Consider the following 10,575-nt stretch of genomic DNA (forward strand, 5'->3'; position numbering starts at 1 on the left):
CTAATCATCAGTAGTACGTCAAATAGGCTTTTTTCCCCAACTTTACTCATATCACAATGAAACTTTACAAGCTGATAGAAGCTTTTTTTGAATTACAATTTTTTAGTTTTTTTTCCCAGTTTTAATATGCAAATTAGGTATTTGCTCATTAAATATGCGCTGATTTGCATATCACACAAATCAATATTCCAGCACATTGATTGAAGAGTCAGATGGATTATTTTATTTTTTATTGTGATCATATACCAAATGGCCAGACATTTACAGAAGGGTTTATCAAAATATTGTATTTTCATGGATTTATTTAAAATATACCACTCATATGTGTGACGGACCATTTTTGTCCACATATTTACAGATAAAATGCCACATAAAATGACAATGATAAGATATTTTTAAAAAACCCTCTGTAAAAGTCTTGCTATAAGACCTAAGAAACAGTGTATAAAATGATGATGATCTAACTGCCTTGAAGGGTGAGGAAAATGAGTTGGCATACAGGAAACATTTTGAGAAAACGGCTGCTAAAGATTAGTTAATGCAATAACAACACACTTAGCATAAAAATTACTGTCTGTCACATGAACACATCTGTTATAGATATTATATGCATATATGAATTGAGAGTTAAGACATCAAATATATCTTAAAAAACACTAATACATTATTTACTAATTTTAAGCAATAGAACAAAAATAAAAATGTAAAATACTGGTCTGTTTTTTGCAAATCGCAATAGAATTTTGTTCATGTTACCACATACAAAAACTGGTTCATTTTGCTCATTTTTTGTTTCCTGTAAAACTTTTCTAGCATTCACTAATTGAGAGAGCCTTTTCCTGCTCGAGTTCTGACGGAATGTTGTCATTGTGTGTGGTGTTGAACTGTTTTGCCAATGTCATTTATTTGCTTTCGCCGGGGATAATTTCAAACAAGGAAGTATTGGCGTGTCACATGATGCTATCTAACCAATCACGTTACCTGAAATGGGCTTTAAACGCCAGTAACCAATCGGATTTCAGGAACTGATTTATCTTTCGTCACAAATCATTACGTGTACAGAGGAAATGACCATATATGGAACAGCTAACATTGTGCTCTAGAAAACAAGCTTTCAAACGATATATGATTCAATATGTGGAGTTTTAAAAAGACCGGTCAAACTTTAACATGGAAAATGCTAACAAAGATGAAATTTACGCGATCTGCAGTTGACGGACTTGGTATAAAATAGACAAATAATAATGTTTATATATATTATTCAAGATTGTTTTGTACATTTTATGAAAGTATGGTAATAATAGTTGCAAAACAACTTGAAATCTGAAAATTGACAGATTGAAGCAAAATCATCATTTTGGACGGTGGTACCTGGCCTTAATACATATGCAGAGGAATGAAATATAATGTATTAGTTATCAGATGCACTGGCAATTAATACATGTAGAAACAAAGAAATACAAATGCTATAGTCAGAATATAAAATAAAATAGAAAATGGGACTGTGCATTAAAAGACAAACAATTGTCTCATTCAATTGTATGTGGACCACTCAGAGTGGGCTAGGCACTCTATATCCATACTTAAACACCATAAAGTTAATCAACTTGGCTGGGAGGGACGGCCAAACAAATTCCTCAGTCTTGCAGAAGCCCATACTGCTGTACAACTTATGGGCATCTGTCTGTACCATGGAGGTGTACAACACAACACTCTCTACTCCATGATGAGCAGCAAATTCAAGTGCCGTTCGACACAGTGCTTTAGCAATTCCCAGGCCCCTGAATTCCCTCCTCACAGATATCCGCTTCAGTTCCCAAGCCCCTGGTTGTGATATAGCAGGAAGGATGGCCACTGTGCCCACAATGTTCCCCTGGCTCTCTGCTACCCAGAAACAGGAGACTCGTCCTTCCTGCATGTAGCTGGTTTTAATGTCCAGGAGGTCCTCGCTGAGGCCGAGTTGGATCCCCTGATTGAACAGATACCTCACTCCCTCACGACCTGCCAGCAGTACAAGGACTGTGGTCATAACGGAAGCCAGGAGGGATCCAGACAAGACCTGGATGGCCCAGACAAGGCTGACTAGGGTGAGTTGTAACCAGGTTTGTCTGAGAGCCTGAATACACACAACGTTAAGGTGCTCTCCAAACCCTGTGGAATACACCTCTCTGACCACCTCATACTCTTCATCCTGGTATTTACGGATCCGATAACAAGCCATCCTTTAGGAGCCCTGGGAAGAAGAAAACAGCTAATTCACGAGCACAATCTATTGAAGACAAGAAAACCATTTTAAAGATGGTGTTTTGATTTCTGTTCACAATGGCTTCCCCGATTTAAAAAGATTTCCCACAATAATAACACCTCATCCACTTGGACATCTCTTATTAATTTGCCCTATACCTCTATGAGAGAATATTTGACCAATTTCGCTTTGCAGACTTTATACATGCAACCAGATACAATACAAAATGACAAAAATAAACAAGAAAAAGTCTTCAGTTTTAAAACACTTTATTGTTAGGCCAGTATGGATTTATTAATTTACAAAATTATACATAATGCCCTTTCTACAATTTTAGTGTAACACAGGCATTGCATAAGAACAGGATCTGCATAAATAAGCATATGTGTAAATTAATTATACAGAGGGTGAGTGCAGGGTCATGGAATGTAAATAAAAACAGGAGTATGTATCCATCTCCAGTGTTTGTGTGTTCTTTCAGTCCTTTTTCCCAGCCTGCTGTAAATCCAGTCTGTACTCAATCAGAGAGAAGTTAGTGATTTTGGCAGTCAGGTCAGGAAAGACAAACTCTCTAATCTTTGTGTAGCCCAAGTTCTCATACAGCTTCTGCGCATCTGTCTGCACTATCGATGTGTACAAGATGACCGCCGGGTAACCCCTCTCTCGAGTGAAGTCTGCTACTGTCTGGCACAGGACTTTGGCAATGCCCATTCGACGGTGTGTACGACATACAGACATGCGCTTCAGCTCCAGACAGCCTGGCTCCCTCTCCGCAGGCAGACAGCCAACTGTGGCGACAACGCGACCCTCAACCTCAGCTACCCAGAAACAAGAGTCCTTCTTCTCCAGATATGTCTCCTTGATGTGTTGGAGGTCCTTCTTGAGGGAGGTGTCGATGTAACAGGTGAAGAGGTAGCCGACGAGTTGCCTAGCCCCGGCCAAGAGGAGGGTGACAGCCAGCACAGGTAGTAGTAAAGACTTGGAGCTGGCCAGCAGTGCACAGAAAACACACATCAGCACCATCTGGGTAAGGGGCTGCTTCAGCAGGTGCACAAAGGATGAGGGCACATGCTCGCTCATGCCCAGGGTGAAGATCTCCTTCACAGTATCCTCATCATCATCGTCATACCTCCGGATCTGAATGCCAGCCATGACGTGGCACTGCCCTTCAATACAGAGATAACAGTAAGAGCTGACAGTCTACTCACTGAAAACAACCCATCAGAATCCAAGGTCGTGACGCACTTGAGGTCTGTTCTATGAACAAATACACAACACACACACACACCATTTAAAGATGGCTCCTCTTAATCTACATCGACGATCTGGACAACATTCTCAAAGGCTAGGGCCCTATATTGAATGTGGAAATAAAAAATCATGGGAAGTAAATCTCCGCGTTTGAAAGGATCAGCCTTAAACAAGGAACTGCGCAGATTCGCTGATATTGATCACATAATCGGTGGTCATTTCTTACAATAGGTGATTTGTAGGTCAGTGATTCTGCGCAGCAGCGCCTTGCTCAAACCGACTTTCTCAAACGCGGAGAATGTCAACTTATGTCCTTGGCTGATCAACTAGTAGTGTGTCACATCTTCAGTTCATAAAAACAGACGTTGACGAGATTTAAAGAAATGAAGTACCAAACATGCCTACCTAGCAAGTTAGCTATATGCAGTTATAAAATGTACTATTTTGACAATGTAAACAACAAGTAATGACATATTTGCTAATCTCGTGACTCTCACTCCGACTGAGCTAGCTAAAACAAAGCTGCTACTGCTGCTAGCTGCAGGGTGGCGTGAAGAGGAACAGCAAACCCAAATCAGATGTCATCAGTCACCTGACAACTTAGCACAGTCATGTAAGGTAAACTATGTTATTAACAAGGAAGGACCTACCTGGTTTTGAAATGGTCAATGACAAATAATAACTAGGGAACGGAGAAGAACTTATAGCCAATGGTTTGTTGTCAGATAGCGTGCTTGCGATGTTCCATGAAGCTTCCGGAGATGGGAGGGAACGTAGCTGAGTTCTGAGAACGACGATTGTGGAACTCCGCCCACTTAGCGCGGGTGTATGTAAATTAGGATTTCTTCAAAATAAAAGCGCCCAAGTCAAACTTGTTTAAGCATTTAGAAATACTAAACATGGATAAAGGCACCACGAATTATATAGAAATAAACATTTAATCATATCAATGTATTATTTGTGTTTTTAAGGGTTTGTAATTTTTATATATAATAATATTAATATAATATTCGAATTACCCTGATGAAAGACTGCTGTACTGCATAGGGAACACATAATGGACTGTACACAAAACATTTTCCAAGGCTAAAGATGATTTTTACTAGTAATCTACTCGACAACACATCTAGTATACAGTACCAGTCAAAAGTTTGGACACAAACGTGCCAAGAGTGCGCAAAGCTGTCATCAAAGCAAAAGGTGACTACTTTGAAGAATCTAAAATATAAACCATATTCTGGTTTGTTTAACACTTTCTTGTTTACTACATAATTACTACACAACCACTACAATTACTACTACAACCACACTGCACTAAGGAGCACTATAGGAGATCTTTTCTGCCTGCTGCAATAAGACTGTACAACTCCTCCTCTGGCTGGATCAATCGGGGATGTTAAATCATACTGGACTGTTGTTACTGTATATAATGTTTCAGATATTCTGTTATTCTATTGTCACTTTATTTTGTTGTTGCTGTTTGGTTGTTTGTGATGCTGTAAATGCCTTAATTTCCCCTCAGGAATCAATAAAGTACCTACCTATCTATATATCTAAGTGAGTTTCAACCATGAGGGGTGTCATACAGAGTGTTCTTGTGTTTTTATTGCTGTCAAACTGTCTATTTCTATTTCAGGTACTGTCCAAGGTCCTGAAGACATTTAGTTCATTGTACATATAGTACATTGTATCGAAGATGACCATACAGATAAAAGTAAAGTCCAAAAGTTTAAAAAATAATAATAATAATAATCTGAAATTGAATATCAAATAATAATGCAATCATATCCCACCATCTTCTGTCTCTCATTACATAAAGTCAGGTCGACCTTGCTTGTATTTGATTGCTTTCATCTATTGCCTTCCACAGTCCGATTTGACACGCCTGTCTGTGACGTCAGTCTATGCTGATGCATCAAATCCAACAGGGGGCGTTGCTAACATGTTCCATTATCAACTACAGAGGTGGATGATACCATCGCTGTGACATTCAAGAGTCAGCATTCATTTGAACAATTTGTATCTTGTCTCCTCTCTTCTACAAGCCTGATACAGGCATCTCTATTTGATGGTGGACATCAGATTCCCATCATTGGTTTCCAACCTCTTATGGTGTAAAACACTATTTGCTTCATATGCAAATTATTTAGCAATTATTTATCTAAATACATTTTTCTTTATTCAACCAACACCACATGATTGTATCAAATATTTTCCCTGGAATGGGTAAAGAAATAAAAGGACAATAACTCCCTTTTCAAGTTAACAATTGAGTTAATGTTTGTACAAAACAAGGAGTTTACATTCACTATCCTGTACATACTGTATATGAGCAGAATGAAAGCAGCTCTGTTCATAGTTGTCTTTGTTGGTTCAAATGCTCTTTCTTCCTTTCTATTGTTGTTCCTCTCTCTCTTTCCCTTTCTCCCTCTCTCTTTGATTCAACCAAAGTTAATATCACCAGCAAACATGGTGATTAAAAGGATGATGGCAAATCCAGTGAGCAGTCCTGCATTCTGGATCAAGAAGAAGATAATTTTGTTGGTAGTAGTCCCCCCTTGTTCATTCATTATGTTGTTCATCTCTGGGAACTGAAACCAAGACCGGACATCAGATTGGTTATATTATAAAAAAATAAAAAATAAATCATTCCACTTGCAGTGAGCATCAGGCTACATTCATCAGTCAGGGAATGGGAGTAAAACTGTGTGCTCCCTGTAGAGGAGCAGCTGTAATAATATAAACTGAAAATATAGTATAGCCCACTGTGAGAATGAACCTGGCAACCATTGTATCGCTGAATTGTTAGTTTCCTCATCACCCCTCGCATCTCCCTACATAACTACACTTTTGACAGAGGAGTTCAGTTGTCAAATGGGGTCACTCACCATGTCTGCCAAAGAAATGTAGAGGAACATGCCCCCAGCAATGGCGAAGATGACATTGGGGGCAAAGTTACTTCCAAGCAGAACACCAAAAGCAAGGCCAAGGTAGCATGACATGGCTGACAGCAGGTTGAAGAAGATGGCTTGGGGTACACTCATCCCTGCATTCAGTAGGATCACAAAGTCGCCTGCAGAGGGAGACAGAGAGCAACATATAAAATGTTGGGAAATCAACATGACTTTTGTAAGCACAAATGTAAAAATATCTTGCATTTAAACTAAAACAGGTCAGTAACTGATGACGTCAGACTTATGTAAGTCAGAAAGGATAGTTTCAAATAAATGCAAAATTACTGTAGTTGCTGCATAACATCCATACATTTTAGATGAGCAATAATTTATGGTGCGTTCAAGTGCTCCTCAGAAACTCTGAGCTTCCCAGTCGGTGACTTTGGTAAAGTCGTAAATATGACATTCGCGCATTCAAGTGTTTCTGATGTCGGAACAACTCTTCAACCAATGAGATTGCAGCTAGCAATTTTCTAATGTTGACAACATGGACATCCGAAGAAAGCCTCTACTTCTGATGATCCTTATCGCATTCTATAGACATCTGGGGAACTACTTTCTCATTCAACCAATAGCCACGTTATAAAACTATTATTGACCATCTACTGTCAAAATTGGTGTTTTGGCAGCTATTTCTCCACGGATAAGCTGAAAAGTTACAGGATCATTCTTGAATGCACCATTAGTCCAGCAGGGCTCCTCCCTCACCTAGCTCGTGGGGGAACTCCTCACACACTATGGCGATGGAGGTACTGAATCCTGTGAGCAGAGATACTGTGAATGAGGCGCCAATAGCCAGGCCATCAATGAAGTTGTGCAGCGCATCACTCAGTGTGATCATCCAGGCCACCGTCTTTATGTTGGCAATTCGTTGTCCACGGAGCCAGTGGCACATCTCATTTGACACATGCACCTCCTAAGGACAACCTCACAGATAAGGGAGAGTGAGTTAAGGCCTGGAAGGGACAACTGGAAAAGAGATAATATGTCAGACTAGGATATACCTCAGTCTACAATCATTTCAGCCTATAACATAAAACACATTTTCATATTTTCTATCCAGACAACAGGAAATAAAACATCGAACAGCCTTCTGTGTAATGTGGCGAGGGTGGTTGCATCCGTCGCACACTCTGCTGTGACAAACCATCTCATTATTAGCTTGACAAGAACAGGGAGTCTTTGTGCACTAGTGAGACAATTCCAGTGTTTACAACGGGGGAGGAATCTGGGGCCCTATACCCATTCCTTAGCCCAGTGTGACAGCATCGTGGCTATTTGTTTAGTATCTTTTATCTCCAACAAAGCCATACTCCTCCATGTGACTGAGAGAAATCATAGTTAAACATTAACATCATTTCTCTAATAATATCATGTCACTGATAACAGGTCAATAAATAACTCTAAGCTAATACTCACTCCTGAGTTGAGTTTCTTTGATCTGTAACAAATTAATTTTAAATCTTAATCTTACCAGGTTACTCGGTTGTAAATGTGATTTGTTTGCAATTGTATTACTTCAGATAAGTTCACTCTATTCAGTTTTGTTTACCCCTGATCCATGCCTGGCCTGTTTTGGTGTGACAGCAACAGACAGGCACAGTTGGTATTTATTAATGACACAAAACTGTCATTAGATGTCTTGAAGATGCAGCAATGATGCAAGAATATGTTCTATCATGAATTTAGCAATGATACTGGGTGCTTCATCAGTGGGAATGAACTAGCCTCTTCTGAAACAATCATGTATGACTGATCTGACAGCTAATTAATGTGTAAACAGTTTGGATACCTCAGAGGGGGGTAGATGAGGTGTCTCAATGGGAGGTGTAGGATTTGGTCTGGTCTTGTCTGCACTGACAGTGCTGATGTTGGTCAAGGTGATAGATTCTTTTTTCTCCATCAGATCTCCGTTGTGCAGTGAATTTTCCTGTGGCTGCTCAGTTGGCGGGGAGAAGTGGCTGTGTCCATGCTAGAGGCGGAACAAGGACGGTAAAAACAACCACAGCACAGGGCAGGTGTGTGGAGAGACAGAAAACCAGACAGCCAGGCACACTGAGACAGTGCAGGGTTGATGAAGAGATTCATAACAATCACACAGATCTAACACAAAAAAAAATGCACATCTAACACAAAAGCATACGCATATCCCACATTTTACTCCAAGTCTCACATGAATGCCAAGTTATAATTCATAATACTTTGTCAGTTGACCTTTTAAAAGGCTGATCTTACCTCATGCTCTGTTTTTAGCACAATCTTCAATACTTTCTCTGTGAAGTATAGGAGGTAAAATCCACCGAATATTCCAACCGCTTTCGAAACATAGTTATCCGATCTGGGATCAAAACCCAGGGCCTGTTGATTTCAGGGAAATATCAAGGTAGCAGTAGTAAAACTATAGTATTGATAATTGTCAAAATAAGCCATGAATGCTTGTAAGTGAATGAATCCATCCTGTAACCTCTTTTCCCTCTGAACGTTTCCCCTTTCCCCCATTCAATTCACAAGTACATTATACAGTGCTCCCCATCCTGACATCCCGTTGTACCTCAGGTATGAGCTGAAGTACAGCATTGGAGAAGAGTGTCCCGATAGCCAGGCCAATGAAATAAGTCAGCACTTTAGGGAAATATGGTTTCTTGGTGAAGGGAATCAGCAGGAGACCAAGCAGAGAGGCCAGGTTTATCACTGTGACAGACAGGAACCCATATCCCCATACTGAAAAAGAGACAAGAATACACACCGTCACTGCACGGCAAGAAATAAAACTCATCACAATGTAAAGATGTTCAATGTGCTCTTCGACAGAACAACAGTCTCAAATATTGGGCATTTTTGAGTTTTCACTCCCCATTGCTGGAATGCGTCATTGAAACCTTTGCTGTCATCAACTGGACGTGTGTGTGTGGCTACTCCGAACCCTTGGGTTCGAGTGTGTCACCCCTCTCTCAACAACTCAGATAATCATCTCATTCCTTCATGCTGTGCCCCTTTCCACAAGAATATAATGAGGGCTTGTTACAGAGCAGAGCCTGAGATTCAAATATAACTGAAAAATACAGAAGAGGTAATTACTTTAGCTAAGCCCTCTATCTGTATGCACCTGGTGTGTGTGGCTCTGGGTGAGAGCATCTGCAAATGTAATGAACCTTATGAACCATGACATATTGTGCAGAGGAGGGTGGTGCACAGGGCATCTGTGATTAAACTCACCATGGTAGTCAACAGGCTTCAGAGAAACAGGGGGAGTGTATGGGCAAGAGGGCAGCACCACCTGAGTCAATATGGCTGGACAAATCCTCTCCAGATGTTCCACTGTCAGCTGACTGTCATTGCTGAACCCATAGTGGGACAAGATCTGCCCCACTGAGAGACACTGTTAAGGCAATAATTAGTATCTTGTACAGGGGGCTCAAGTAACAGTAACAGAATTACTTTACTGTAATCTAATACATTAATCTTTATTACATTGGGCCTTCAATCTCAAAATTACATTTTAGTAATCCACTATTTGAATGATGAACGAAATAAAACAGTTGTAAATTGCATTGATAGACTATGGTAGACTGAAATTATGAATCTTGTGAAATTATAATAACAATAAACAAATTAGTTCAGAACAACCTGTAGAAAATACCTTGACTTTTCACAACATACCTTACAATTTACAAGTGGATGATCCTCATTAACTATTAATGCAGGTCTTCTGGCTGCAATTAATAGCAGAAAGTGTTCAAGGTTTTCTGTTGACATAGAATTATTTTCACCATAAAACCGCAATATATTCTCTAGAAATCCGTGTTCTTCTTTTTCGACAACTTGTATGGAATTCGATTTTGAAATAAAAAGTATCGCGCAAATAACCAAATACGTAATATTATACATTGTATTTGACGGGGTGTGAACAGAGTCGCGCTCTTCAAAGTTGCGTCGCTTGCGTTGCGTTACAGGGCAAAATTGCGACTATTAACGGTCTGTTTCATTAGTATGAAAATACAATAAAATGTGAAAACAACGTGTCAACTGCTATTTCGTCCTTAAAATGCCGGTATTCCATCATAATAAAATCAGTGACGGCAACAACTGTTAAATCCCACTTCACTTTCCACTCCCATCCTGCGA

General features: G+C 39.8%; 2 protein-coding genes across 6 annotated transcripts; both read right to left on the reverse strand.

Annotated features, from left to right (window-relative positions):
* Window positions 1-287: 287 nt before the first annotated feature.
* Window positions 288-4,244, reverse strand: LOC310814514 (putative N-acetyltransferase camello). 5 transcript variants are annotated; one of them, XM_083683990.1, is made up of 2 exons: window positions 4,147-4,244; window positions 288-2,233 (listed from the first exon to the last, which is right to left on the reverse strand). In XM_083683990.1, exon 2 carries the CDS (start codon window positions 2,219-2,221, stop codon window positions 1,553-1,555), a length of 669 nt encoding a protein of 222 aa, XP_083540116.1. In that variant the 5' UTR covers window positions 2,222-2,233; window positions 4,147-4,244; the 3' UTR covers window positions 288-1,552. The 5 variants fall into 5 exon arrangements, with proteins under 5 accessions (XP_083540116.1, XP_083540115.1, XP_083540113.1 ...); XM_083683989.1 differs by lacking the exon at window positions 288-2,233 and adding an exon at window positions 2,505-3,406 and having other exon boundaries at window positions 4,147-4,242; XM_083683987.1 differs by lacking the exon at window positions 288-2,233 and adding an exon at window positions 2,505-3,411 and having other exon boundaries at window positions 4,147-4,242.
* A 1,693-nt stretch (window positions 4,245-5,937) lies between these two features.
* Window positions 5,938-10,568, reverse strand: slc39a8 (solute carrier family 39 member 8; the record flags this gene model as incomplete). Its single annotated transcript, XM_083683495.1, has 9 exons — window positions 5,938-6,087; window positions 6,385-6,569; window positions 7,159-7,366; window positions 8,243-8,422; window positions 8,686-8,808; window positions 9,002-9,171; window positions 9,667-9,829; window positions 10,111-10,271; window positions 10,556-10,568. 9 exons carry the CDS (start codon window positions 10,566-10,568, stop codon window positions 5,938-5,940), a joined length of 1,353 nt encoding a protein of 450 aa, XP_083539621.1.
* Between the last annotated feature and the right edge of the window lie 7 nt (window positions 10,569-10,575).

The sequence above is a fragment of the Argentina silus genome (genome assembly GCF_951799395.1).
Source record: "Argentina silus genome assembly, chromosome: 13".
In the NCBI taxonomy this organism is placed as follows: domain Eukaryota; kingdom Metazoa; phylum Chordata; class Actinopteri; order Argentiniformes; family Argentinidae; genus Argentina; species Argentina silus.